We start from the raw sequence: 26,312 nt of genomic DNA, 5'->3' as shown, positions 1-26,312 counted from the left end.
GAACAAGTTGTAAGTCACTTTTTTTCAGTGCTGAAAACTTTGAACAATCCCTAGGAGAATGGCTGGAGAATTCTGGGATTTTAAATACACCCAGCTAAAAGTTTCAGAAGTTGAGAAACACTGACCTAAATGCTTATAGATATTGTAGCTTAGTAGAGGCATAAAAAACAGGAATTTAGGAACCAAAGAAATTCTATTTTTAAACTTTTTATTTTTGTCATTGTTTGATTTGTCTCTTTTTTCTTTAATACGCACAAACAGTAAGTGACAATTCAAGAGAAATCTTAGTTAACAATATAAAGCTTAAGACAAAAACCTTTGTTGTTTAACAAACAGTTGGACGTATTTTCCAATTTATTAATGCCACATTTAGCTTTGGATGTAAAATTTACACAACTTTATGCTTATCCACACTGCCATTTCAGAAATCATAGTTAACACTGAAATAAACTTCTTTCTCTTTAAAGGTTTATGTTATCCAAAACAGTGTTAATAATCTCTAGTCAATAATGTATACATACCACTGTACCCAAATAATGTAATGTAGTACTTGTATTTATAATACAATAAAACATTTTTTAAAGAGGAAGAAATTGTTACCGTATATGCCGGCGTATAAGGCAACCCAGCGTATAAGACGACCCCCGTCTTTGGCACCGAGCCGCATTCCTAGAGCATCGTCTTATACGCCGGAAACTACCAGTATTTCCGGCATATAAGACGACCCCCGACTTCGGTGCTGATTTTAATGCTTGCGGAAGTCGCCTTATACACCGGCATATATGATAATCAATTACAGCAGGGGTGTCAAACTCAATTTCATTGAGGGCTGCATCAGCATTGTGGTGGCCTTCGGGAGGCCGGGTGGGTGTGGCCAGGGTGGGTGCAGCCTACTGGGTGGACGTGGATGGAGTGGGTGTGGCCTACTGGGTGGGCATGGCCAGCTCTACATTGTTCGCGTCAAGGGTGCCTGTGGGGGACTGTGGGGGCCTGGGCAGAAATGGGACAGATCTGAGGGTCTCTGGCAGAAGGGGGTGGGACCAGGGCATGCGCCAAGGCATGGTGCATTTCTTCATTCCTCACAAAGGCTGACACCTCCCCAGCATGCACCCAGGCTGACACGGCAGGGGCTGGTTCCTCGCTGTTTCCAGACGGCCTTGTGGAGCTAAGACTGAAAATGTTTCAGCATAGATGGCCACCACAAAATTGTACATTGGCTCCCGCCCGGCCTGGGCCAGGGCCATGGCAGAGGGGGCCTTTCCCTCACTGTTTCCAGGATGGCTTCGCAGGCCACATGAAACCACTTTGCGGGCCGCATCCAGCCCCCGGGCCTTGTGTTTGACATTTCTGAATTACAGCATACCATTCTCTGGTTCATATCTTACTTGCAAAATTTCCTGTAATTTCTGACTTTCTTAAAAATATTGTTTTCCCTTTCTTGCTAATTCCCCTCTATTTATCAACCTGACTGAGGCATTTTTCTTGCCCTATCTTGCTTGAAGGTTGAAAGACCATATCAAATCGTTCTTTAGCATTCCTGTCTCTGAAGTTTTCACTTCCGTTTTTCCTGGCTATTTTCTTTTTCAAAATGTGAAAAAGTAATCAAAATGTGCAGTAACACCACACTACATATCAAATATTTCTCCCTTGACTTTTCATTTTATGCAAAATTCCTCTTTCTGCACTCCAAGTATCCAGATGGCTTCTCCTGCGTCGATTCTTTTGTTTCACATATTTTCTACCTGGCTACACCTTGAATTTAGATTCTATCCCGTGTGGATTCTTTGGTGCATCATATAATGGCCGCTCTGACAAAAGCTCTTTCCGCACTCCAGACACTGATATAGCTTCTCCCCTGTGTGAATTCTTTTGTGGGTCATAAGGCTGCTATGCTGACTGAAGTTTTTCCCACAGTCCGTGCATTCAAAAGGTTTCTCCCCAGTGTGGGTCCTTTCGTGACAAGCAAGGGCGCTGTTGTCCCTAAAGCTCTTTCCACACTCCAGACAACAATATGGCTTCTCCCCTGTGTGGATTCTTTTGTGGGTCATTAGGCTGCTGTTATGACTGAAACTCTTTCCACAGTCCAAGCACTCAAAAGGTTTCTCCCCAGTGTGGATCATTTCGTGACGAGTAAGTGCGCTGTTTTGGCTAAAGCTCTTCCCACACTCCAGACAGTGATATGGCTTTTCTCCTGTGTGGATTCTTTTGTGGGTCATTAGGCTGCTGTTATGACTGAAACTCTTTCCACAGTCCAAGCACTCAAAAGGTTTCTCCCCGGTGTGGATCATTTCGTGACGAGTAAGTGCGCTGTTTTGACTAAAGCTCTTCCCACACTCCAGACACTGATATGGCTTTTCCCCTGTGTGGATTCTTTTGTGGGTCATTAGGCTGCGGTTATGACTGAAACTCTTTCCACAGTCCAAGCACTCAAAAGGTTTCTCCCCGGTGTGGGTCCTTTCGTGACAAGCAAGGGCGCTGTTGTCCCTAAAGCTCTTTCCACACTCCAGACAACAATATGGCTTCTCCCCTGTGTGGATTCTTTTGTGGGTCATTAGGCTGTTGTTATGACTGAAACTCTTTCCACAGTCCAAGCACTCAAAAGGTTTCTCCCCGGTGTGGGTCCTTTCGTGACGAGTAAGTGCACTGTTCTGACTAAAGCTCTTCCCACATTCCAGACAGTGATATGGCTTTTCCCCTGTGTGGATTCTTTTGTGGGTCACCAGGCTACTATTCTGATTGAAGCTCTTGCCACAGTCCGTGCACCTAAAGGGCTTTTCTCCTGTGTGGATTCTTTTGTGATTCACAAGGTTACCCGTCATGGTGAAGCCCTTTCCACACTCCATACATTTAAATGGTTTCTCCCCTGTGTGGATTCTTTCATGGATCCTAAGTCTGCCTCCATTACAGAAGCCTTTTCCACAGTCTACGCACTTGTAGGGCTTCTCCCCGGTGTGGATTATTTCGTGGCGAGAAAGCGCGCTTTTGTGACTAAAACTCTTGCCGCAGTCCATGCACCTAAAGGGCTTCTCCCCTGTGTGGATTCTTTCATGATTGATCAGATGACCCCTCACCGTGAAGCCCTTTCCGCACTCAGCACACTTAAATGGCCTCTCCCCGGTGTGCATTCTTTCGTGGATCCTGAACCGAGATCTCTTGCAGAAACTTTTTCCACAGTCCACACACATGTATGGTTTCTGCCCACTGCGGATTCCGCCGTGCTTCGCAAGATCACTGCTCTCACCAACGCCCTCTCCACACTCTTCGCTCGTGGTGACGTGGGCTTCTGCACCTCCCGATGGGTCCGAAGTCGGTCTTCCATTTATTTCGCAGGTTTTTTCCTGACCGTTTGATTCCTCTTGATTGGCAAACGTCTCTTTATCCGCTTCATTTGGGGCTGCTGGCAAGAGTGCCACTCTCTCCTCCTTATCATTTTGTGTCTCCTGTTCACAGGCTGCTTTAGAAAACAAAGAAAAAGAGGAAGAAAAAAAAATATTCTGAGCAGAAACAGAGGCTGGCATTAAGTTTACCACAAAAATAAACTGTATGCACACGGAAGAAGGACCTATCCTGAAACCGTAAAATGCTATGTGAGATGTCTATGGAGGTCATAACTGTCCCAAAGAAGCCTTTTCACGAGGCAACTGGACTTTGTTTTTCCTTTGAAGACATTTCGCTTCTCACCCAAGAAGCTTCTTCAGCTCTGACTGGATGGTGGGGGAATGGAAGGATTTATACTCCTTGCAGACAGCTGGTCATTTGCATTCTTTTAGAGAGTCGTTGAGGCCATTTGGAGGTTTATCTGTGTCCTCAGGGTCACCTGAATAGTGCAAATGGATGTGGAGCCTTCTAGACTGCAAGGAAACAGCCAAGGGAAGGAAAACATTCTGCAGCCATTTGCACTAATCAGGTGACTCTGAGGACACAGGTAAAACCCCAAGTGGCCTCAATAACTCTCTAAAAGAAGGCAAATGACCAGCTGTCTGCAAGGACCATAAATCCTTCCATTCCACCATCCAGTCAGAGCTGAAGAAGCTTCTTGGATGAGAAGCGAAACGTCTTCAAAGAAAATCAAGGAAACCCAGTTGCCTGTGAAAAAGTATCTTTTAGGATGTTATGTGTGATGGGGAGGGTCAACGTTTTTTCTTTCATAATGCACAGCTTAGGCAAGCAGACAGTTGCAGAAAATTTCTACAGAAAAAATGTTTAAACTCCTTAGAATTACCAGCTAGCTACATGGAGGTGTTAAAAAAACCCATAAAAACAGACACAGCAGGTAGATAGAAAAACAGTAGGGGGAAGTTCTTCTAAGTTTGGCAGAAGAGGTTGGCTTGTCTGACTAAACAAAGATTGGAACTCATCATTTCCCAGGCTCTAGTCCATAACCTATGTTGGTCATAATCATGGATGAACTACGGTGTGACCTGATTGATAGGAGCATGGCCCTCTATGTCAAGACTTGTATTATTTTCCTGCTTTGGAACAAGTGGAGTAACACCTGCATAGTGAGGCTACTTCACCCAAAATAGCTGATGGCTTCTCCCAGTGGCTCCATGTAGATGTTAAAGAGGACTGGAGGCAAGAAAAGGCCATAATTCGCTGAGTCTACTGAGTCCAGGACAATATGAATTTTGACTCTTGATGTGGCTGTCCTTTAGAGGAAGCTCCCAACTAGATGAGCAAAGGGAAGCTTTGGGAAGGAGGGTCTTTCTCAATCTCCACCTGGTATGCAAACAACAGCTTTATCCAAATGAGGATGCACCGAGGACAATCACTCGTGCCCTTTTCATTTCCCTAATTTGACCTACCTGGAGCTGCCCTTTAAGACCACTTGGAAATGGCAGCTTCTTCACGATCTAGGCGCACAATAGGCGCAACAGGACTTGCCACATGAAACCACTACCTGGACATCTATCCATGTGTACCATTCAAAAGGATGCTCAATACCCATAAATCCTGATCTGGCTTAGGACCAGTACAGTGTAAAGGCCACCTGTCCAGCCCAGAGGATTGGGGAACTCCTGCTCCACCTGTTGCATCTTGCAGGAGATCAGAGAACACCTGCAAGGTGCAACAGGATGGGGGTTCAGGGGCAGGCATCCTTTTTGGGATTCACCTGTTTTTAGAACAGCTTACTTTCTGCCCCACTGAGATATGGGTTGCTCCCATTCTCAAGGCCTTCCGAAAACGTCTTAAACCTTATCTAGAAGGGTTGTTTTTTTTTTGCCATCAATAAGTTTGCAACCATCAACCTGAGAATGTTTTACTAATGTGCATTGTGTTTTGTGTTGCATTATCGACTCGGAATGTTGTGTGTCACCTAGACTCCTAGTAGATTGAGGTGATGAATGTCACATAAAGAAGGAAACTAAGCAGATAAGCAGAATGTCTTCTTCCATCTGGAAGATATTCTCCAAATACTTCTGATTACAAAGGTATTCCACAAATGAAGCCAACGCAGAGGAAGGGAGGGGCCCTTACCCAGGGCTGTCACATTTTGGGAATTTTCCAGCATGACTTCCCTGTGCAAAGCTTTTTGGTTAGAATCCAGAATCTCCCATTCCTCCTCCACAAAATACACAGCCACTTCCTCAAAAGACACAGAACCCTGAAAGAGGAAAACAAAAATTCTTTAAGAGAAGTCCCAGGAGGAAGGAATCTGAGCGGCAGATACACACACACACACACACACACACACACACGAAATAGCTATTCTAGTCTCCCATTTAACTCTTTAACTCTTTGTCAACAAAAAAGAAATTTGTGTATGTATGTATGTATGTATATATGTAGATCTTTGGTTATTCGGGTTTTCTCCCGCGTAAAATTGGAAGTGTCTTGGCAACGTTTCGATGAAGTTCCATTCGTCATCTTCAGGCTGGTGTTTTCAGCTTCGTGGAGCAATGTGTGGTCTTAGCTGTTTCTTCCTTTTAACTGCCAGTGGGGGTATGAACTGATTGGGTGGGAGCTTGGCTGTGTTCTGATTGGATGGAGGTGTGTTCTGATTGGTTAGGGGCTTGGCTGTGCTCTGATTGGCTGGGGGGTTGGCTGTGCTCTGATTGGCTGGGGGGTTGGCTGTGCTCTGATTGGCTGGGGGTTGGCTGTGCTCTGATTGGCTGGGGGAGTGTTCTGTTTGGTTGTGCTCAGGTTAGTCTGAGTTGCAGGGGGGTTTAAGATTTTGGGCTGCCTTGCTATTTTTTGGCTTTGCGTTCGTGGTCGTGCCTCCTCTTCATGGAGGGTGTCAGTTTGCTTCATGTATGGATTGGAAGGGTTTAAAGTGGCTAATGATGCAGCTGTGGTCTGGCTTCTGGTTTGTGGTCGTGCCTCATCATCGGTGTGGCTTTGGGTTTGCTTTGTGCGTGGATGTGTGGTGGTGACATCCTGTGTGGTTTTTGTGAGTGTGGGTCTGGTGTCATTTTTTGTGTTAGGGAGTCGTTTGTTAATAAGGGCGGGTTTCCAAATGGCTGGTAGGTGGGAGGTATTTCCAAATGGCTGGTAGGCGGGAGGTATGTATATATGTATATATGTTAAATTTGGATTGCTAACAAAGAGTTAAAGGGAAGCTGATATGGCTATTTCGAGCTCCTTAGCCCTCATCAGCCAGGTATACCCTTCTGAGATTCGAACCTGCTGCTTGCATATTAGGCAGCTGTGTTGACCTTTAAGCCACAAGCTCTTTCTCACTTTTATTTATGATGCACCCCTCAGCCCAAATATGGGAAGAAGAAATCTTTTTTTATATATATATCTCCTCCCGTCTCTTTCCTCCCTGACACAGCTGACAAAATGAGAAAGCGCCTGTGGCTTAAAGGTCGAAATAGCTATATCAGTTTCCTTTTAACTCTTTGTTAGCAATCCAAATTTAACACAACAATGATTGTCGCAGTAGCGACTGCTGCCTGTGGATAGCCCTAGATGGGGGCTGATACAGGCAAAAGATTTCTTCTTCCCATATTTGGGCTGACCGGGTGCATCATTAAAAAAAACATACATACATACATACATACATACATACATACATACATACATCATAAACAAAGCTGTTTAATCTACAAAAATACTGAGCTTTTGTCGGCCACACTGCCGACATCATCAGAGTATAAAATGCTGCCTCTGCGCCTTGACTCTCGATTGGGTCATTGGTCCGCTCATTAGCATGGCCATTCTTAAAGGGGCCATTTCTGAAGTTGCTCTCCCCCCTCCGATCATGACTGATATCATTCTGCCTGACCAATTTCATTTCTTGTTCATATCCTTCCCAAATCCCTTATGACAGAAGACGTTTAACACTACTTGAAGAATTTTAACACAGCAAATTTGCCCCATACAATACTAATTGCTAAGCTGATCTGCTTATGAGCATGTTTAAAGCTTAATGCTTAATGCTTATTCACTGATATAAGGAGCCGAGGTGGCGCAGCAGTTAGAGTGCAGTACTGCAGGCCACTTTAGCTGACTGTGTTCAGCAGGTCAGCGGTTCAAATCTCACCGGCTCATGGTTGACTCAGCCTTCCATCCTTCCGGGGTAGGTAAAATGAGGACCCAGATTATTTAAAAGAAACAGACCAAATAAAAGAGGAGGTGGAGTTGCTCTCTATATAAGAAATAACTACATCTTCACAGAAATAGAGTACAACAATGATAAAAACTGTCTTGAATGCATTTGGGTCAATATAAAAGGGGGGGGAAATGACATTGCCATAGGTGTATACTACAGACCACCCAACCAAACAGAGGAAATAGATGAACTTTTTGCTAGTCAGCTAACTAAGGTATGTAGGAAGCACATCACAATAGTAATGGGGGACTTTAACTACCCTGACATCAACTGGGAGACAAACTCCGCACCAAGTGGAAGATCAAACAGGTTCCTGGCAAACCTAGCAGACAACTTTGTCTCCCAAAAAGTAGAGAATGGAACTAGGGGATTAGCCATTTTGGATCTAATTCTCACTAACAGAGATGAAATGATAGACGGTGTTGAAGCCATAGGAACCCTGGGAGGAAGTGATCATGCAATATTAGAATTCAACATTATAGAAGCACAACCAATAGAACACAGTCAAACTAGAGTCTTGGACTTCAAGAGAGCTAATTTCAATAAACTTAGAGAGGGCTTGGGAAGGATTCCATGGATGAGAATCCTCAAGGGGAAAACAACTCAAGAAGCTTGGGAAATTTTGAAAAATGAGATAATAAAAGCACAGTCTAGCACAATACCAACAAAGAGGAAAAATAACAGCTCTCAAAAGAAACCAGCATGGCTGCATAAAGAACTCTCTGACAAATTGAAAGATAAAAAGGACAAGTATAGAAAGTGGAAAGAGGGGAACATAACTAAGTCAGAATATCAGCAAATAGCCCGAGCCTGCAAAGATGAAGTGAAGAAAGCCAAGGCTCAAAATGAACTGAGGCTTGCGACCAAAGTCAAAAATAACAAAAAAAGCTTCTTTCAATATGTAAAAAACAAGAAAAAAGTGAAGGAAATGATTGGTCCATTAGTGGGTGGAAGTGGCAAGAAGGTGACAAGCAACAGGGAGAAAGCAGAACTATTTAACTCATTTTTTGCATCTGTCTTTACACAAAGGGAAAAAACAGACCAACCTATCAAAAATAGTGCCACAAAAAACAAAACAGAAACACAAGTTAAGATAGGCAAGAAAATCGTTAGTGAGCACCTGTCCAGCCTAGATGAGTTCAAATCGCCAGGACCAGACGGATTACACCCCAGAGTTCTCAAGGAACTGGCAGATGTGATATCGGAGCCACTGAACTATATTTTCAAAGATCCTGGAACACAGGGGAACTACCAGAGGACTGGAAAAGAGCTGATGTAGTTCCCATCCTCAAAAAAGGAAAAAAAATGGATCCAGGAAATTACAGACCTATCAGCCTGACCTCAATACCTGGGAAGATCCTGGAAAAGATAATCAAACAACGAATCAACGAACACCTAGAGGCAAACAAAGTCATTACTAAAAGCCAACATGGGTTTGTCAAAAATAGATCATGCCAGACAAATCTTATTGCATTCTTTGACCAAGTGACAAAATTAGTGGATCAGAGGAATGCTGTGGACATAATTTACTTGGACTTCAGTAAGGCATTTGATAAAGTAGATCACAACCTACTACTTGACAAGATAGAAAAATGTGGGGTAGACAGAACCACCACCAGATGGATCCGTAGCTGGCTGACCGGCCGTACTCAGCGAGTGGTCCTCAATGGAACTGCATCTATATGGAGGGAAGTGTGTAGTGGGGTGCCCCAGGGCTCTGTTCTGGGCCCAGTACTCTTCAACATCTTCATCAACGATTTGGATGAAGGGATAGATGGGGAACTCATCAAATTTGCAGATGACACCAAGCTGGCAGGAATAGCCAACACTCCAGAAGACAGGCTTCAGATACAGAAGGATCTGGACAGACTTGAAACTGGGCACTAACTAACAAAATGAAATTCAATGGTGAAAAAAGCAAGGTTCTACATTTAGGCAAGAAAAACCAAATGCACAAGTACAGCATAGGTGGCACCATGCTCAATAGTAGTAACTGTGAGAGGGACCTCGGAGTCCTAGTAGACAATCACTTAAATATGAGCCAGCAGTGTGCTGCATCTGCCAAAAAGGCCAACACAGTGCTAGGCTGCATTAACAGAGGGATAGAATCAAGATCACGTGAAGTATTAATACACTCTTCAATGCCTTGGTAAGGCCACGCTTGGAATACTGCCTCCAGTTTTGGTCACCACGATGTAAAAAAGATGTTGAGACTTTAGAAAGAGTACAGAGAAGAGCAACAAAGATGATTAGGGGACTGGAGGCTAAAACATATAAGGAACGGTTGCTGGAATTGGGTATGTCTAGTTTAATGAAGAGAAGGACAAAGGGGGGACATGATAGCGTATTCAATATCTCAGGGGGCTGCCATAAAGAAGAGGGAATTAAGTATTTCCAAGCACTGAAGGCAGGACAAGAAGCAAAGGGTGGAAACTCATCAAGGAGAGAAGCACCTAGAACAGAGAAAACTTCTGACAGTGAGAACAATTAATCAGTGGAACAGCTTGCCGCCAGAAGCAGATAAATGCTCCAACACTGAAGTGCAGTTTTTAAGAAGAGAATGGACAGCCATTTGTCCGACATAGGTAGGGTTTCCTGGCGCGAGCAGGGGGTCGGACTAGAGGGACCTCCAAGGTCCCTTCCAACTCTACTACTATTTACTATTATTTCTATACATATACATATATACATATATACACTGCTTACTGGTGTACACCGCTTAGAGAGTGCTTGCACTTAAAGCGGTATATAAGTCTCATAAATAAATAAATAAATAAATAAATAACTTAATTTGACAGAAAGCATGAGCATTAGAACAATAAACTATAAGTAAGAGTAAAAAAATGTTTCCTGGGGGGGGGGGGTTGGCTATTTTATAGCTGACGAGAAACAAGAAAGGGGAAAAAAATCATTTCATTTCCATCAATAAACTACTGGTCTATTAAATTAAATCTTGATTGCATTAGCTTCCCATGCTAAAAAGCAACCTTTGTGTTAATTTCCATGGCAGGGATTTGGGACCACCCCTGTCCCCCAAACTCTCTCCTGTTATGAAGAATCTTCCCCTACCTGAGATGGAGATGCTGTTTCTGCTTCATCACAAACGGGAGATGTTTCAGGGATAACCACCAATGCCTTTCCATTCCCTACAAGCAAGAAAAAGGTGTTGGAAATGGAATATTTTAAAGCCGTGTGAATGTCCTGTGGGGAGCTTTATCATCCTATCAAACCTCATTCCTGTCTGCTGACAAAATATCTGACTGTCAAAGAAGTTCATGAAAGAAAGCAGCGATGGATCCATTGCTTCTGTAGCGTTACCTCCTCAGAGGCCGCCAGAAACCAGGCCCTCCCAGCCCCAGCCCCCTTTGCCAGGCCCTGCAGTAGTGTTCTCGAGGGGTTGATAAGATGTCTCTTCCAGCCGGAGCTCATGCAGAATTAGTAGGTAGCAGGCTCTTGTCATCAAGGAGGGGCTTCCAGGAATGAAAATAACCAGTCACAACAATCAATGCTATGATGATATCCAACAGCCCAAGGCCGGTATAGCAGCAGGAATAAAAGATTCCTTAGCGATCGTTCAGAGTCAAGTGGGATGGAGGAAAGCCCCGGCTCCAGACGGTAGTAGAAACAACAACAGTCAGTGTGCTGTAGCAATAACTCATCCCCCAGGGCAACTCCCCCACAATGTCTAAAACCTGTACCAGCAGCACTAGTCACAGTCCAAATAGCCTCCAGGCTTTGCAGCAACAATAGCCACCACCAGTCTCTTCTCTCCTTCTGTTGCTTCTTCTTCAGTCAGGTTTCAGCGTCAAAGCCCTCCCCCCCTTATCTTTTGATGAGAGTTGGACACCCCCTCCCCAGCCCAACTAAGAAATAACCTAGGAACACCCCAACTAAACTGGGTCAACAGCAGCCTGAGGCTAAATGGCAAACACTTGACATACACAATGAGGAACCAGTTAGCAACAATCAGGACACAACAATAAAGTAATTAACACCTTTCAGGCAGGATTAGCAAGGAAATTTAACCAACAATAGTCACTGACCAACAAATCAGAAAAGGCAGATTCAAACTCACCAATCAAAAATGACAAATTTGGAAACCACAAAAAGGTATAAAACCTCTGTTTAAAAAATCATTCTGTCTAGCTAGCCGGGGACTCAAGCTGAATTGTCACTCAACGCTGATCTTCGAAATTAAACCTCTTTCTGGTAGCTGGCTTCACAATCTATTTCTTCTGCGCCGCAACGTCAAGGGGAATCCCGGCTGGAAGGACCGAACGGGGGAGTTCCTCCCGACACTTTATTGTTAAAATCTGAGGCTAGGAGCCTCAACAAACTCCTTTCTATGTACTCTCTCTCTCTTGCCTCCGTTTGAGATATCCTCCTTACGAAGGAAGCAACAGGCCCCGGCCTTTTCCTTTCCTTCCCTTTTCTATCTTTTCTTCCGCCCACGCCGGCCACACCCCAAGCCAGCAGCAGCTGTCCTAATGTGGGAAAGACTAACATAGAATAAAGAAGAATAAAGTATAATAATAATAATAATAATAATAATAATAATGAAAAATCACTAAAAGCAAAAAATCATGTGTCTGCATAATCTCTGAAAGAAAGCAGTGTTAGCCAAAAGCTGTATTAACAGTACGTGAATGACCTGATGCATATTTAGAAACATTGTATAAAAGCAAAAACTGCCTTCATTGTATTCCCATGAGAAATGGACCTAACGTGTGAGAAACTATCTGAATGTTACACAAAGTAGATTACATATACAATATAAGATTCCATCTATGCTTCCTTTGTTCCTGAGAAAAAGAAACCTATAAAGCTTTAGTTTAGACCCTCCCCCTTGTTCAGAAATTTGCTGATTGTTAAGTCACTTCTGAACCTTTTTGCACAAAAATAAAGATCTCTCTTTCACCCATGGAATTTCGTAAAAGCCCTTTATTTTTTTAAGGCTTTATTTTTCCACAAGATTTATGGCGACTCCTCCGCCGGGACATTTTTAAGGGCTTTTAAGAAAAAGGATTTAACCTTCCAAGACGGATTGCCCTGGTGGGCCCCCCCCTCTCCTAAACGACGACAGCTCCAAAAGCCGGCTCCGTAGCTCTTGACTACAAGGAGACCTCGACGGAAGGAAAGGGAATTAACCCATCAGCGAAGCATTCCTGTCTAAGGATCCGTGAGGGTGACAGACAGATCTTAAATCAACAAAGGAGTCTGGAAAACGCCTGCAGGCAAGTATTGTAAAACAGGGGAAACCTGCTCCCTTTTGGATCGGAAGAAGGGATTGATCACCCCTTAGAAGGCAAAGGTGTCGTCCTTAAGCCTTCAATAGGCAGGATTGTGTGGGAGGTTAAACCATTGTAGCTCATGCTGAGTGATCAATGGTAGTGTATTAGAGAAATGGGTGGGAAAAAGTCAAAGGAGAGCGTTGACCAGACGCCACTCCAGTGCATGTTAAAGAATTTCAAAAAGGGTTTTTCTAGGGATTATGGAGATCCAAAACCAAATCCAGCCATGTTAAAAAGATTCTGTGAATCTGAGTGGACTGCCCTGGGCGTAGGGTGGCCAAAGATGGGATTGGCGAATCCCGAACTCGTTGCACGGGTTCATCAAATTGTGACTGGAAATGGTTATTGGGACCAGTACCCCTATATTGACCAGTGGAAAATCAACATTGCAGAAAAACCGAGATGGTTAGCAAAATGTCAGATAGAATGTGCAAAGATATATTTGGCAAGCCAAAAAGCCAAGCCTCAAACAAAAGCTAAGATTTTCAGCCAGGAAGATAGGGAGGAAATTGCCAGACCACCCCCCTACGTTCCTAGAAGAGAAGAAGGGAGAATAAATCAGCAAATTCCACTCCCTCTGCCTGAAAGAGAAGCCCAATTTCAGCCAGAAGCCGGTGAGGAAGGAAAATTAGCAACAGCTGGATCCCTTCAAGAGACAGATAAAAGCTTGAATAACTTTGAAAATGAAAGCAAGACATCAGTTTCTAGCCGCACCAGGAGCAAGTTAGAAATAAAAACAGAAGAAAATATAGCCCCTCTAAGAGAGGTGTTGGTTCCTGGACCAGATAACACTAATATTTCAATGCTTCAATATGTTCCGTAACTGTGACAGGGAGGAGGAACGCAAATCAGATCAAAAAGAAAAAAAGAAAGTTGAAATGTTAGCCATGGCATTGGGAGGAACATGCCTAGGACCCAATCAGTGTGCCATCTGTAAACAAGAAGGACACTGGCAACGGGAGTGCCCCCAGAGGAATGGCCAACCCAGGGGACAATCTCGCCAGTATGGAAGAGGAAGAGGATTTAGAGGGACTTTCCAGAGAGGCTTCAGAAAGAGCTTCAAAGGAAGAGGGCATCCAGTTTATCCCAATCAGACAGAGGAAAGAGAAGAAAACATGATCGGCTTAGCTGACATGGAATGGGAAGACTGAAGAGGACAGGGTTCTATCGCCCCACCCCCAGAGCCCATTGTTAAAATAAGGGTGGGAGGACAGGTTGTCCCGATGCTAGTTGACACGGGAGCCACCAGATCTGTCCTAAATAAATCTATTGGCAAGCAATCAAATCCTTGTGGTAGCCGTATATTTAAAAATTCACCAACGTGCTTTAGTCAAGCCCTAGCCCAAGATCTTGCTTATCTGAAGTTATTCAGACAAGAGGATTGTTGCCTTCAATATGTCGATGATGTCTTAGTAACTGGCCAAAGCAGGGAGGGTTGCTTTGAAAACACGTCCAGACTGCTCCACTTGTTACAAGACTGTGGTTATAGAGCATCCAAAAAGAAAGCACAATTAATTCAAGAGACTGTAATGTATTTAGGCTATGAACTTTCACAAGGACAAAGAACTTTGGGCCCCCAGAGAAAGCAAGCTGTGTTACAGATTCCCATCCCACGAAACAAAACAGGAAGTTAGAGCCTTTTTGGGAATTACAGGCTTCTGTAGAATTTGGATTCCTAACTTCACTCTCACAGCTAAACCATTGTACCAAGCTTTAAGGGGACCAGAAAAAGAACCTCTGTTGTGGCAAGAGGAACAAACCCAAGCAATGAGACAATTGCAACAGGCTCTCACCACAGCCCCTGCCCTAGGACTACCTGATATATCTAAGCCCTTTTCACTTTATGTGGATGTAAGACAAAATGTAGCTTTAGGGGTCCTTACCCCAAAACAGGGAAGTTGGAACCGCCCTGTCGCTTATCTGTCAAAACACCTGGACATTTCTTCACAAGGTTGGCCCCAATGTTTAAAAATTCTAGCAGCAGTTATGCTATTACTGCAGGAGGCAAACAAGTTAACCTTTTCAGCTCCAGTGACTGTTTATACTAGTCATGCCTTGCAGACAATCATTGACAATAAAGGACATTTATGGATAAGTAATCAATGCATAAAATACAGGCTCTTTTATTAGAAAATCCACAAGTTACACTGCAACAATGCTCAACTTTAAACCCAGCAACTCTAATGCCAATTCCTGATTCAACCAAACCTGTTCATGACTGCATGCAAACAATAGAACTACAATATTCTTGCAGACCTGACCTTACAGACCAACCCTTGCATAATCCAGACTATCAATGGTTTACTGATGGTTCTAGCTTTATGGATAAAGGATGTAGATACTCTGGTTATGCAATAGTTTCTCAAACTTCTACTGTTGAGTCAGCACAGTTGCCTAGTTAAGCGAGGAGATAGAGTGTGGGTAAAGAAATGGAAATCAGATCCCTTGAGCCCAAGATGGAAAGGACCGTATACTGTTGTCATATGTTCTCCTTTGGCAGTGAAAACCTTGGAAGGAAAGTCTTGGATCCATTGGAGTAGAGTTAAAGCAGCAGCACCTGCAGATCCGGTGACCTACAAGGTGGACAAGAGTGACAAGCCTTTAGTATTGAAATTTACAAGAAATACAGCAACGGGTTCCCAAGACAGGGTGTGATCAACAACCTTGCTGAGACACCCCAGGAAGCTGTCTCTCTACGCACGGTGGAAGATATGAGGATTCTACAGCTCGTAATATTTGTTAATTATTTAATATGCACACACATTCCTACACAAATCAGTACAATGGCTACACGAGAGGTCATAATGCAGAAACCCTCTAATAAAGAATTATTGAGTAGCACACACCAAGAAAGAGCAGAAGCACAGGGAAACCAAGGTTGTCAAAACTGTATCAAAACTACAAAACAAGGAAACCAGATAACCAAGACTTTGATTTACCATACGGTTAAACCAGAAGGGTGCCAAGATAGTTCTCCTGACTCTTGTACATACAATAGAACTACATATAAAGTTTGTAGAAAAGGTGTCCAATATCAGTGTTATAACCCAAAGTCTGATCCTGATCGTTGGGCCTTACAAATCAAAACACATAGAACAAGAACTAGCTATAAGGACCAGGCACTCTTAGGGATCTCCCAATGGAAATCCAATCCACACTCCAGTTTTAGCGTCACCTTTGATGTTTGCAAAGCAGCTAATTATTGGACTCCAACATATGGTTGCGGAGGGATCGGTAATATTCACAACTTTATCCCAAAACATAAGTACTTGTGCCCACCAGATGGATGTGCGGTCAAATGTAAGTGGTGGTCATGTATTAAGTGGCATACCCAAAACCCAAAAGAGATAGACCACATCTTGTTTGAAAAGAATGAAACAAAAGCAATTTCCTGTGGAACGGATAACTGGTGACTCTCACAGTCAAGAATGGCAGTTGGTTCCTAGAACAGAATAGGTGGGAAAGTAAGAAATGGATGTTTGGGATAGGAATAGATACAAATGGCTATGACTCAATGTCAGAAATAGAAGTCAAAATTATAACTGCAACCAAAAGGCCAGAACAAAAATCATTATTTTGGTCATATTATGAGGAAATGGAGAACCTATATATTCCTGAAGTACCTAGACATGTAACCAATACCTTTGTTAAGTTAGCAGAAGACATTGCCCATACTTTAGGCGTGTCTGTTTTTTGTGTGTGGTGGAACAAACATGGGAGAAAGGTGGCCATGGGAAGCACAAGAGTTAAATTATACCAAGGTACTGGAAATGTCTAAAAATAATAATTTAACCTATACAAGTGGGAAAGATGGTGATTGGGGTCTCACTTCCAACTTGGTAGGACATGTATGTTACTCAAGAAACAAAACAGAATCTTGTGTAGCAGTAGGTGACCTCCTATGCACAGGGACATGGGAAGATGGTAACTGGTGGTCTGGAACCAATGAGACCACTGCTATGGATCCTGGAATTAACAAAGCTGCTATAACTATGAAGGTTTGTAGGCCTGAAAGTTTTGTTAATTCTAGGATGTATTTTAATTCCTTGCTTGATCCCCTGTCTTATAGCCATGATTCGGAGGATCTCAGAAAGTACAGCCCAATTAACAGCAAAACATGAAACAATGTTAGCCTTATGGGAATATAAAATGGTACCTTCAAGAGATCCGGAATCAGAGGTAGGATAATGGAAGTTTAAGCTGGAAAACTTCCAAAAGGGGGGAGTAATGTGGGAAAGAAATAGAATAACATAGAATAAAGAAGAATAAAGTATAATAATAATAATAATAATAATGAAAAATCACTAAAAGCAAAAAATCATGTGTCTGCATAATCTCTGAAAGAAAGCTGTGTTAACCAAAAGCTGTATTAACAGTATGTGAATGACCTAATGCATATTTAGAAACATTGTATAACAGTAAAAAACTGCCTTCATTGTATTCCCATGAGAAATGGACCTAACGTGTGAGAAACTATCTGAATGTTACACAAAGTAGATTCCATATACAATGTAAGATTCCATCTATGCTTCCTTTGTTCCTGAGAAAAAGAAACCTATAAAGCTTTATTTTAGACCCTCCCCCTTGTTCAGAAATTTGCTGATTGTTAAGTCACTTCTGAACCTTTTTGCGCAAAAATAAAAATCTCTCTTTCACCTTCGGAATTTCGTAAAAGCCCTTTATTTTTTTAAGGCTTTATTTTTCCACAAGAGTCCCAATCTCTCCCTTCCTAACCAAGCTCCTGCAAACACTCTCAGACATCTTTGCTACACTTCTACTGTGCAAGATACCTTCACTTAATTTCACTTATACTTAATTTCGTTGAAAGTTACCCAATGACAATAAAGTTATTCTATTCCAGGGGTAGGGAACCTCGTCTCTTTTATGACTCACGGACTTCAACTCCCAGAATTCCGGAGTCAGCATAGCTGTTCTATTCTTCACTTACATTGGGAGGTGACCTGAGTTGGATCCTCCTCAGACATCTTCCCAAAGAGCTGCTCCTGAGAAGAAGTGGACACATCTTCCCTTTCTTTGGTTTGTGTCGAGACCATCCCCGTCAATGCTTCTGGCACCTGAAACACCGGACAGAAGGGGGGGGGGGAATGGAGTAGCTGTGATGAAGACACACAGAGTAGATGGAATTCTTTTCTGTCCCTAACCTTGAAGCTTCCTCTCTCCATCCTTGGGGTGGAATTGGGCTTGGGTTTCCCCTTGTTCCTGTAGAACAGAGTTCCCTTTCCGGGTTGGCGGCCCGGAGGGAAGAGGGGATGGTTTTATGGGAGGGGCAGGAGCGTGCGCACGCACGGTGCATGCGGACAAGCACCCGTGGCTTGCGAGAGTGGGGCCAAGAGCACTTGTGATGGTTGCACGAGTGAGGCCGAGTGCCCCTGTGTGTCAATGCTGCAAATATTGTATATTCTTGCTTTTGACAATATGCAGAATTGTCTGGTAAATATGGGGTTAATAAAGAGCCGGAACCACAACACTGTGATGCTCACGCGAGTCAGGCCCTGAATGGCCACAATGCTCGTGAAAGTGGGACCCAGGCACCCACAACCCTCGCACGAGTCAGGCCTAGAGCACCTGCAATGTGCATGAGTGGGACTGTGCACACACACACACACACACACGAGTGTGCACCAGCCAGCCACTCACACGGCCCGGTTGTGAATAGGCCATGTACCAGAAGTGGGCCACAGCTCACAGCTGTCACCACGATGCAAAAAAGATGTTGAGACTCTAGAAAGAGTACAGAGAAGAGCAACAAAGATGATTAGGGGACTGGAGGCTAAAACATATAAGGAACGGTTGCGAGAATTGGGTATGTCTAGTTTAACGAAGAGAAGGACAAGGGGGGACATGATAGCATTATTCCAATATCTCAGGGGCTGCCATAAAGAAGAGGGAATTAAGCTATTTTCCAAAGCACCTGAAGGCAGGACAAGAAGCAACAGGTGGAAACTAATCAAGGAGAGAAGCAACCTAGAACTAGGAGAAACTTCCTGACAGTGAGAACAATTAATCAGTGGAACAGCTTGCCTCCAGAAGCAGTAAATGCTCCAACACTGGAAGTTTTTAAGAAGAGACTGGACAGCCATTTGTCCAAAATGGTGTAGGGTTTCCTGCCCGAGCAGGGGGTTGGACTAGATGACCTCCAAGGTCCCTTCCAACTTTACTACTATTACTATTACTAATAATGGAGTTCTAGCATTGGGGGTCATCTTGGAGGTCTTTTAGTCCACTCCTCAAACATGCCAGATAAATATGGAAGAACAGTTGCAAGAATTGGGTAGGGCCAGTCTAGACAATAAAAGGACTAGGGGTGATACGATAGCAGTATTCCAGCATTTGAGGGGTTGCCACAAAGAGGAGGGGGTCAAATTCTTTTCCAAAGCACCAGAAGGCAGGACAAGAAACAAGGGATGGAAACTAATCAAGGAGAGAACCAACCTAGAACTAAGGAGGAATTTCCTGACTGTGAGAGCAATTAATCAGTGGAACGACTTGTCTCCAGAAGTTGTGGGTGCTTCATCCCGGGAAGTTTTTAAGAAGAGACTGGGCAGCTACTTGTCTGAAATGGGATAGGTTCTCCTGCTTGAGCACAGGGTTGGACTAGAAGACCTCCAAGGCCCCTTCCAGCTCTATTCTGATTGATTGAAATGGCTGCCCAGACCTTGACTTGGAAACTACCAGTATAGAAGCATGCACCTCTCCAGGGGACAGGCTATCCCCGTGGTGGCGAACCTATGGCACGCGTGCCACAGGTGGCGCGCAGAGCCCTTTCTGTGGGCACGCGTGCTGTCGCCCCAGTCCTAGGCCTTCAGCTGGGTTTTATAAAACCTTTTTGCTTTAGGCCTCCGCCGCCGTGTGCAAAAAAAAAAAGGTTCAATCAATCAATTTCAACTTCTCGCGGGGAAAAAAAAAAGATCTCGCAAAGTTGGAATTGATTGAACTTTTTAGTCCTACACCAGTGGTGGCGAACCTATCGCACGGGTGCCAGAGGCGGCACTCAGAGCCCTCTCTGTGGGCACACGCGCCGTTGCCCCAGTCCTAGGCCTTCAGCTGGGTTTTATGAAACCTTTTCACTTTAGGCTTCTGCCGTGTACAAAAAAAAAAAGGTTCAATCAATCAGTCAATTTCAAGTTCTCGTGGGAAAAAAAAAGATCTTGCAAAGTTGGAATTGATTGATTGAACTTTTTAGTCCCACCCAGTCTGCTGTTACCACCGTAGCCACGCCCACCCAATGGGCCACACCCACCCAATGGGCCACTACGATGCATAAGTAGGTTTTGGGTTGCAGTTTGGGCACTCGGTCTCTAAAAGGTTCACCATCACTGTCCTACACCATTACCACCGAAGCCACGGCTTCAGTTTGGGCACTCGGTCTCTAAAAGGTTCGCCATTACTGGGCTATCCCATATCTCTCAAAGGGATGAAATTCCTCCTTTATTTTGACTTTGTATCTCCCGTTGTAAAGATAGATATGAAGTATTCCTTGTCCCACAGAGAATCGATCCATACTCACCTGCCTTTGACAGCCCCTAAATTTTGGAAGGCTGCTACCATGGTTCCCCAGCTCCTTCTCTTCTTCAGATGAAAGATGTCCTGTTCTTTAGCTACTCTTTCTAGGATTTAAACTCTATCCCCTCAACCTTTGTTGTCCTTCTCTGCCCGTTTCCAGTTTCTCAGCATTCTTCTTGCATTGTGTCAATCAAAGCTGGAGCCAGTGCAAGTATCCCAGGTATGATCTGACTGCTACAGTGTAAAGCAGAACAATCATTTCTGATGATCTCAGCATGTATCTTTATTGATCAGTCTAAGACTGCATTGGCTTTACTAGCAACTGAAGCACATTTGTCAGAATCCAATTATATTTCATTTCTAGTTATCGACTATGGAAAACCCCATTTCTGCCCTCTCTGGATTCTGTCATACTACGAAGGGGAAGGGGAATGAGCAAAGGGGTTTTATGGCTCTCACTTCCTTCATTAAAACTTCAAAGGGACTGAACGTGGATCTCACCAAGAGGACTGACCATAACAATATGGCCATCACCTTTCATCTACTACTTTCTGAAGTCTCCCTTCTACCGGCCGTGAGGAAAAGGGGGTGGAAATGTAACGCCTGGGATTGTCGCTGGAAGGACGGTGGGGTAGGGGCTGCTTGGGAACACTTAAAACCTTGAATGGTAGGGCTTGGCCTCTCAGATTCTGTTAGAATGCCTGCAACCATCTTCTCTTAATAAAGATGCCTGTTGGAAGAGATATTCCAAGAGTTCTGCCTTCTTAATTGCCGACTCCTGCTTAATTTGTGAACTACCAGGACTTCAATATCTTTCTCCCAAGTACTCGTGCTGGGCCAGGTATTTCCTGTTCCGTAGCTGTGTGTCTGTTTGTTTCCTATCTAAGCGATGGGAGGGAAAAGTCAATTATAATCTTCTCATAGAGTGGTAAGGACAGTTGAGAAGATAATAGAAAGCCCACTTCCTGTGATTCAGGACACACTGCTTATAAGTGCTATGAGCTTAGAACTCAAAGCATTGTTAGAGACCTCACACACCCACTTTACAGTCTGTTTTTGTTGCTTCCTCTCTGGGAAGAAATTTTGAAGTATTTCTAGCAGGACTACCAGACGCTGTAACAGCTTTGTTACCTATGCCTTCCATCTGGTAAACTCGCAGGATTCGTACTTCTCGACATGTATATGTATACATCCGAACTGGACTTGTGTTGTTTCTCTGGGCCACACAGGTGTGTGTGTGTGTGTGTATGTGTGTGTGTGTATTTTATTTCTTTTTTTGTGATATGTTTATGCAGTGTATATTGGAGATGGTTACCCTTTGAGAGCTGTATGAAACGAAATCTCATTTTAATGTATGCTGATGAGTGTACATTTAAAGTGATAATAAAGTTATTCTATTCTATCCTATTCTATTCTATTCTGTTCTGTTCTGTTCTGTTCTATTTCTATTCTATTCTATTCTATTCTATTCCTCTAGTCTATTCCTATTCTTATCTATATTCTATATTCTATTCTAATTCTATTCTATTCCTCTAGTCTATTCATATTCTTATCTATATTCTATATTCTATTCTATTCCTATTCTATTTTCTATTTGCCTGAAGTAATAAAAAGTGAAGCACTTCATAAAACAAGGGAATGTCTTGTTCTTCCTCCATGCCAAGATAAAATCTCATACCTGCTTCTCTACTTGCCCCTCATCTGTTGCTTGACTGAGGAGGAAGCCTTCGGCCAGGGCCACAGCCTGGGAACAAGTCTTCGCTCCACATTCCCTCACCCAGCTCTCCATCTCTGGGGGCAGGACAGCCAGAAACTCCTCCAAGACCACCATGTCCACCATCTGAGTTTTGGTGCTGCTTTCCGGCTTCAGCCATTGATGGCAAAGCTGATGCAGTTGGCTGCAAGCCTCTCTGGGCCCCTTCGCCTCCTGGTAGCAGAAATTCTTGAAGAACAAACGATGAACGTCAGAGCTGATGACATCCTCATGCAGGACCTTCGGCCTGGTACTTTCCCACAACACACTACCAGATCCACCCTGAAAGGCAGCAGGGCCTCTGGTGGCTTCCATTCCCGCTGGACACTCAACGTCCATTTTGTCTTTCTACTCCAGTGTAGTTTCCAACAGGGCAAAGGATCTCCCGCCTCTACAAAGTTACGTTCACTTTTAGAGGCTGAATTGCACGAAGAGGCTGCAGATGAATCTCATAAGGACACGGGAGTCATTTATCTCCCAAAGCAAAGATCTGGTACGTGAAGGAAGATAGTCTAAGAAAAAGAGAAAAATAATTCAAAACCACACAGGATGACAGTCCCATCCAGATGATTAGTTGATTAGCCTCCAGTCCCCTAATCAACAAAGATGATCAGGGGACTGGGGGCTAAAACATATAAGGAACGGTTTCTAAAATTGGGTATGTCTAGTTTAATGAAGAGAAGGACGAGGGGGGACATGATAGCAGTGTTCCAATATCTCAGGGGCTGCCACAAAGAAGAGGGAGCCAAGCTATTTTCCAAGGTGCCTGAAGGCAGAACAAGAAGGAATGGGTGGAAACTAACCAAACAGAGAAGCAACCTAAAACTAAGGAGAAACTTCCTGACAGTGAGAACAATTAACCAGTGGAACAACCTGCCTCCAGAAGCAGTGAATGCTCCAACACTGGAAGTTTTTAAGAAGAGACTGGACAGCCATTTGTCCGAAATGGTATAGGGTTTCCTGCCTGAGCAGGGGGTTGGACTAGATGACCTCCAAGGTTCCTTCCAACTTTATCATTATTATTATTTGATGCTTCAGCGCCATTTGATTATATAACAAATAGCTTTGCAGAACCTACAGCTTCTTTTTCTCCTGGTATGGAAGCAAAAACATACGAAGAACAGTTCCAGGAATTGGGTCTGGCTAGTTTAGAGACTGAAAACCAGGCTTGTCAGATGCTCTATTTTTTCTATCCTGCTCTATGGAGTAGAGAGTCGGTCTCTGACAGAAGGCCACCTGAAGAGACTAGAAGCATTTGAAATGTGGCTGTTAAGATAAGCTGAGTGGACAAGATCAGAAATGAGGAGGGGATCAGCCGCCTGGGATAGCCAAGCGAAATCATCAAAACAATTAAAAAACAAAAGTTAGAATATTTCAGACATATTGATGCGACACCCAGAAAAATACGGCAATACTCCATTTAATCCTCCAGGGAAAGATGGAAGGCAAACGAGGTCCAGGCAGAAGAAGAACATCGTGGCTTCAAAATCTAAGGGACTGGTTCGGACAAAACTCAGCAGCATTTTTTCGTGCGGATGCTGATAAAAACAGGATCGCCAACATGATCGCCAACGTCTGAAAACGGATATGGCAACAACAACAAGAAGTCTAGAGAAAAGAAGGACTAGGGGAGACATAATAGCAGTAAGGTAGTCCCTGACTTACAACGGTTCACTAGTGACCGTTCAAAGTTACGGCACTGAAAAAAGTGACGTATGACCGTTTTTTCAGTGCCGTTGTAAGTTCGGTCACTAAATGAATTGTTGTAAGTTGAGGACCCCTTGTATAATTAGGTCTGGAGCAATGGGTGCAGGGGTTGAATGACCATTTCACGGGGGTCGCCAAACAACGCAGCCCGCCATTTTTCCCCCTTTTCCTTAGCTGTGCTATTCCCTTTTATTCTATTGGCTTTTGAAAGCCAATAGAATAGACTCTCTTGAATAGAGTCAATTCTATTGGCTTTCAAAAGCCAATAGGAATTGTCCAGGCTGTCTCTGCCCTGCTGAGCCCGCCAAAAGTCCCATTCTGCAAACGGTGCTGCACCAGTTGAGTAGTCCTCGACTTACGACCGATTGAGTAGTCCTCGATTTACGACCGGTTGGGGTCGCGGCATTAAAAAGGTTGAGAACCACTGCTCTAGAAAGAGTGCAGAGAATAACAACAAAGATGATTAGGGACCTGAAGGCTAACACATATAAGGAATGGTTGCTGGAACTGGGCATGGCTAGTTTAATGAAATGAAAGACCAGGGGCGACATGACAGCAGTCTTCCAATATTTGAGGGGCTGTCACAGAGAGGAGGGGGTCAACCTATTTTTCAAAGCACCTGAAGGCCAGACAAGGAACAATGGATGGAAACTGATCAAGGAGAGATTCAACCTAGAAATAAGGAGAAATTTTCTGACCGTGAGAACAATCAACCAATGGAACGGCTTTCCTTCCAAAGTTGTGGGTCATTCTCTGAGCTTGTAGCTTGCAGGATGAAGCTTCACCCTCCCCTACACCCGAGCTACAGATATTCTCCACTACAAGTAGTCCTTGACTTACGACCACAAATTTGAGCTCAAACTTCAGACGTTTGTTAAGTGAGTTGTTAAGTGAATCACTGCAGTGGATAAGTTAATAACCCGGTTGTTAAAGGGAACATGTCTTCCCCATTATCTTTCCTCGTCAGACGAGGATCACAAAAGGGGATCACATGATTTTGGGACCCAGTAATGGTCATAAGTATGAAAGAGTTGCCCAAACATCTGAATTTTTTTTATTTATAAATTTTATTGGTTTTTAAAACATAAATCACATAATAGTCGGTTAACAGTGTGTTTGCTTTAATGTGGAATAATGAACAATCACTAGACTAAGGATGTGTCTGCATAATTACTGGAATAGTGCTGTGTTAACAGTATGTGACTAATCTAATGCGCATTGCATTTGGATACAATGCATGTAGCAAATTCTCCATTGTATACCCGTGAGAAACGAATCTAATGTATTAGAATGTGTTTTCAAATGTGTATTCCTTTGTTCCCGAGAAAGAAAAAAAAGAAAGGTATAAAACTGAAGTCTGAACCCACCCTCAGGGTTCAGAATTGCTAGTTGCTACTGCTTCTGAACCTGCGCAATAAGTCTCTCTGCTGAAACCCTCTGGAATTCGTAAGAGTCCTTCGTTTTCCACAAGAGCTTAGTTTACATTTGTAAGAAAAGATCGTTAATAATTGATTTCTATCATTCGTAATCCACATATTCCAACAAATGTCTCTTTTTCTCTTAAATATTCTCTCTGGTGGGTCCCGTCATCTATATTCTAAATTTTCATTTAATATTTTCAATATGAATCAGAGAGTTCTTCCGTCTATTTTCCCCAGACCAATTGTACAATTTATTCCAGATTTCATAACAATCTGTTTCACTCTGAATTTTGATTACAGGGCCAGGGGGATGCTACCAAGTTTGCAACTGTGAAAAAATGGTCATAAGTTGCTTTTTTTCAGTGCCATTGTAACCTTGAATGGTCACTAAATGAACTGTTGTTAAGTCAAGGACTACCTGTCTTGCAAACTTGCAAGAAGAGATTGGACAACCATCTGTCTGGAATGATATAAGCCAGGGTCTCCGGCTTGAACAGAGGGTTGGACTGGATGACCTTCAAGATCCCTTCCAACTCGGTTACACACACTCTCTCTCTCTTTCTCTCTCTCTCTTTCTCTCTCTCTCTCTCTCTCTCTCACACACACACACACACACACACACACCTACCTGTTCCCTTCAGGTGGGAGGCGCAGACTGGACCCTCCCTGGATTTTGTTCTCCATCAGCAGCATCCGAGATAAGGAAAAGGGCCACGTGGGGAAGCAGGGAGGTCGGGTCGGGGGGCAGCTAGCAAGGGTTAAGATTGTGGGAGGCGCTGAGTCTCGCCTGGGGATCTGCAGCCCCTTCCCCTTTCCCACGCAGGGCTTCTCCCCCCCCCCCATTCCTATATTCTGCTGCTGGAGAGCACAGGGGACCCTTTTTCCCCCACCCTTCCTAGATTTCCCGGAAAGACGCTTTAAGTGCATTTGGGTTTTGATTTCCACGAAGCATTTCCGCGCGTGAAACTCACACTCGCGTCTCCGATCCCGGCACAAACTTCCGCGCCTTCTCCGGCTCCCAGTAGCTGAGCAGAAGGCGAACGAGCCCTCCTTCCTAGAGA

At 43.7% G+C, this 26,312-nt stretch overlaps 1 protein-coding gene across 5 annotated transcripts; it reads right to left on the bottom strand.

Annotated features, from left to right (window-relative positions):
• Window positions 1–1,224: 1,224 nt before the first annotated feature.
• On the bottom strand, window positions 1,225–26,312 carry LOC120315355 (gastrula zinc finger protein XlCGF26.1-like). 5 transcript variants are annotated; one of them, XM_039359583.1, is made up of 6 exons: window positions 26,223–26,312; window positions 22,049–22,635; window positions 17,795–17,921; window positions 10,625–10,701; window positions 5,479–5,605; window positions 1,225–3,454 (listed from the first exon to the last, which is right to left on the bottom strand). In XM_039359583.1, the coding sequence occupies exons 2-6, from the start codon at window positions 22,460–22,462 to the stop codon at window positions 1,767–1,769; spliced, it is 2,433 nt and encodes an 810-aa protein (XP_039215517.1). In that variant the 5' UTR covers window positions 22,463–22,635; window positions 26,223–26,312; the 3' UTR covers window positions 1,225–1,766. The 5 variants fall into 5 exon arrangements, with proteins under 5 accessions (XP_039215517.1, XP_039215519.1, XP_039215518.1 ...); XM_039359585.1 differs by having other exon boundaries at window positions 1,225–3,451; XM_039359584.1 differs by lacking the exon at window positions 26,223–26,312 and adding an exon at window positions 25,880–26,030.

Source organism: Crotalus tigris, unplaced genomic scaffold, assembly GCF_016545835.1.
Source record: "Crotalus tigris isolate CLP2741 ecotype Arizona unplaced genomic scaffold, ASM1654583v1 scf7180000019079.287715, whole genome shotgun sequence".
Lineage (NCBI taxonomy): Eukaryota > Metazoa > Chordata > Lepidosauria > Squamata > Viperidae > Crotalus > Crotalus tigris.
This window is presented reverse-complemented; position numbering and strand designations above follow the sequence as displayed.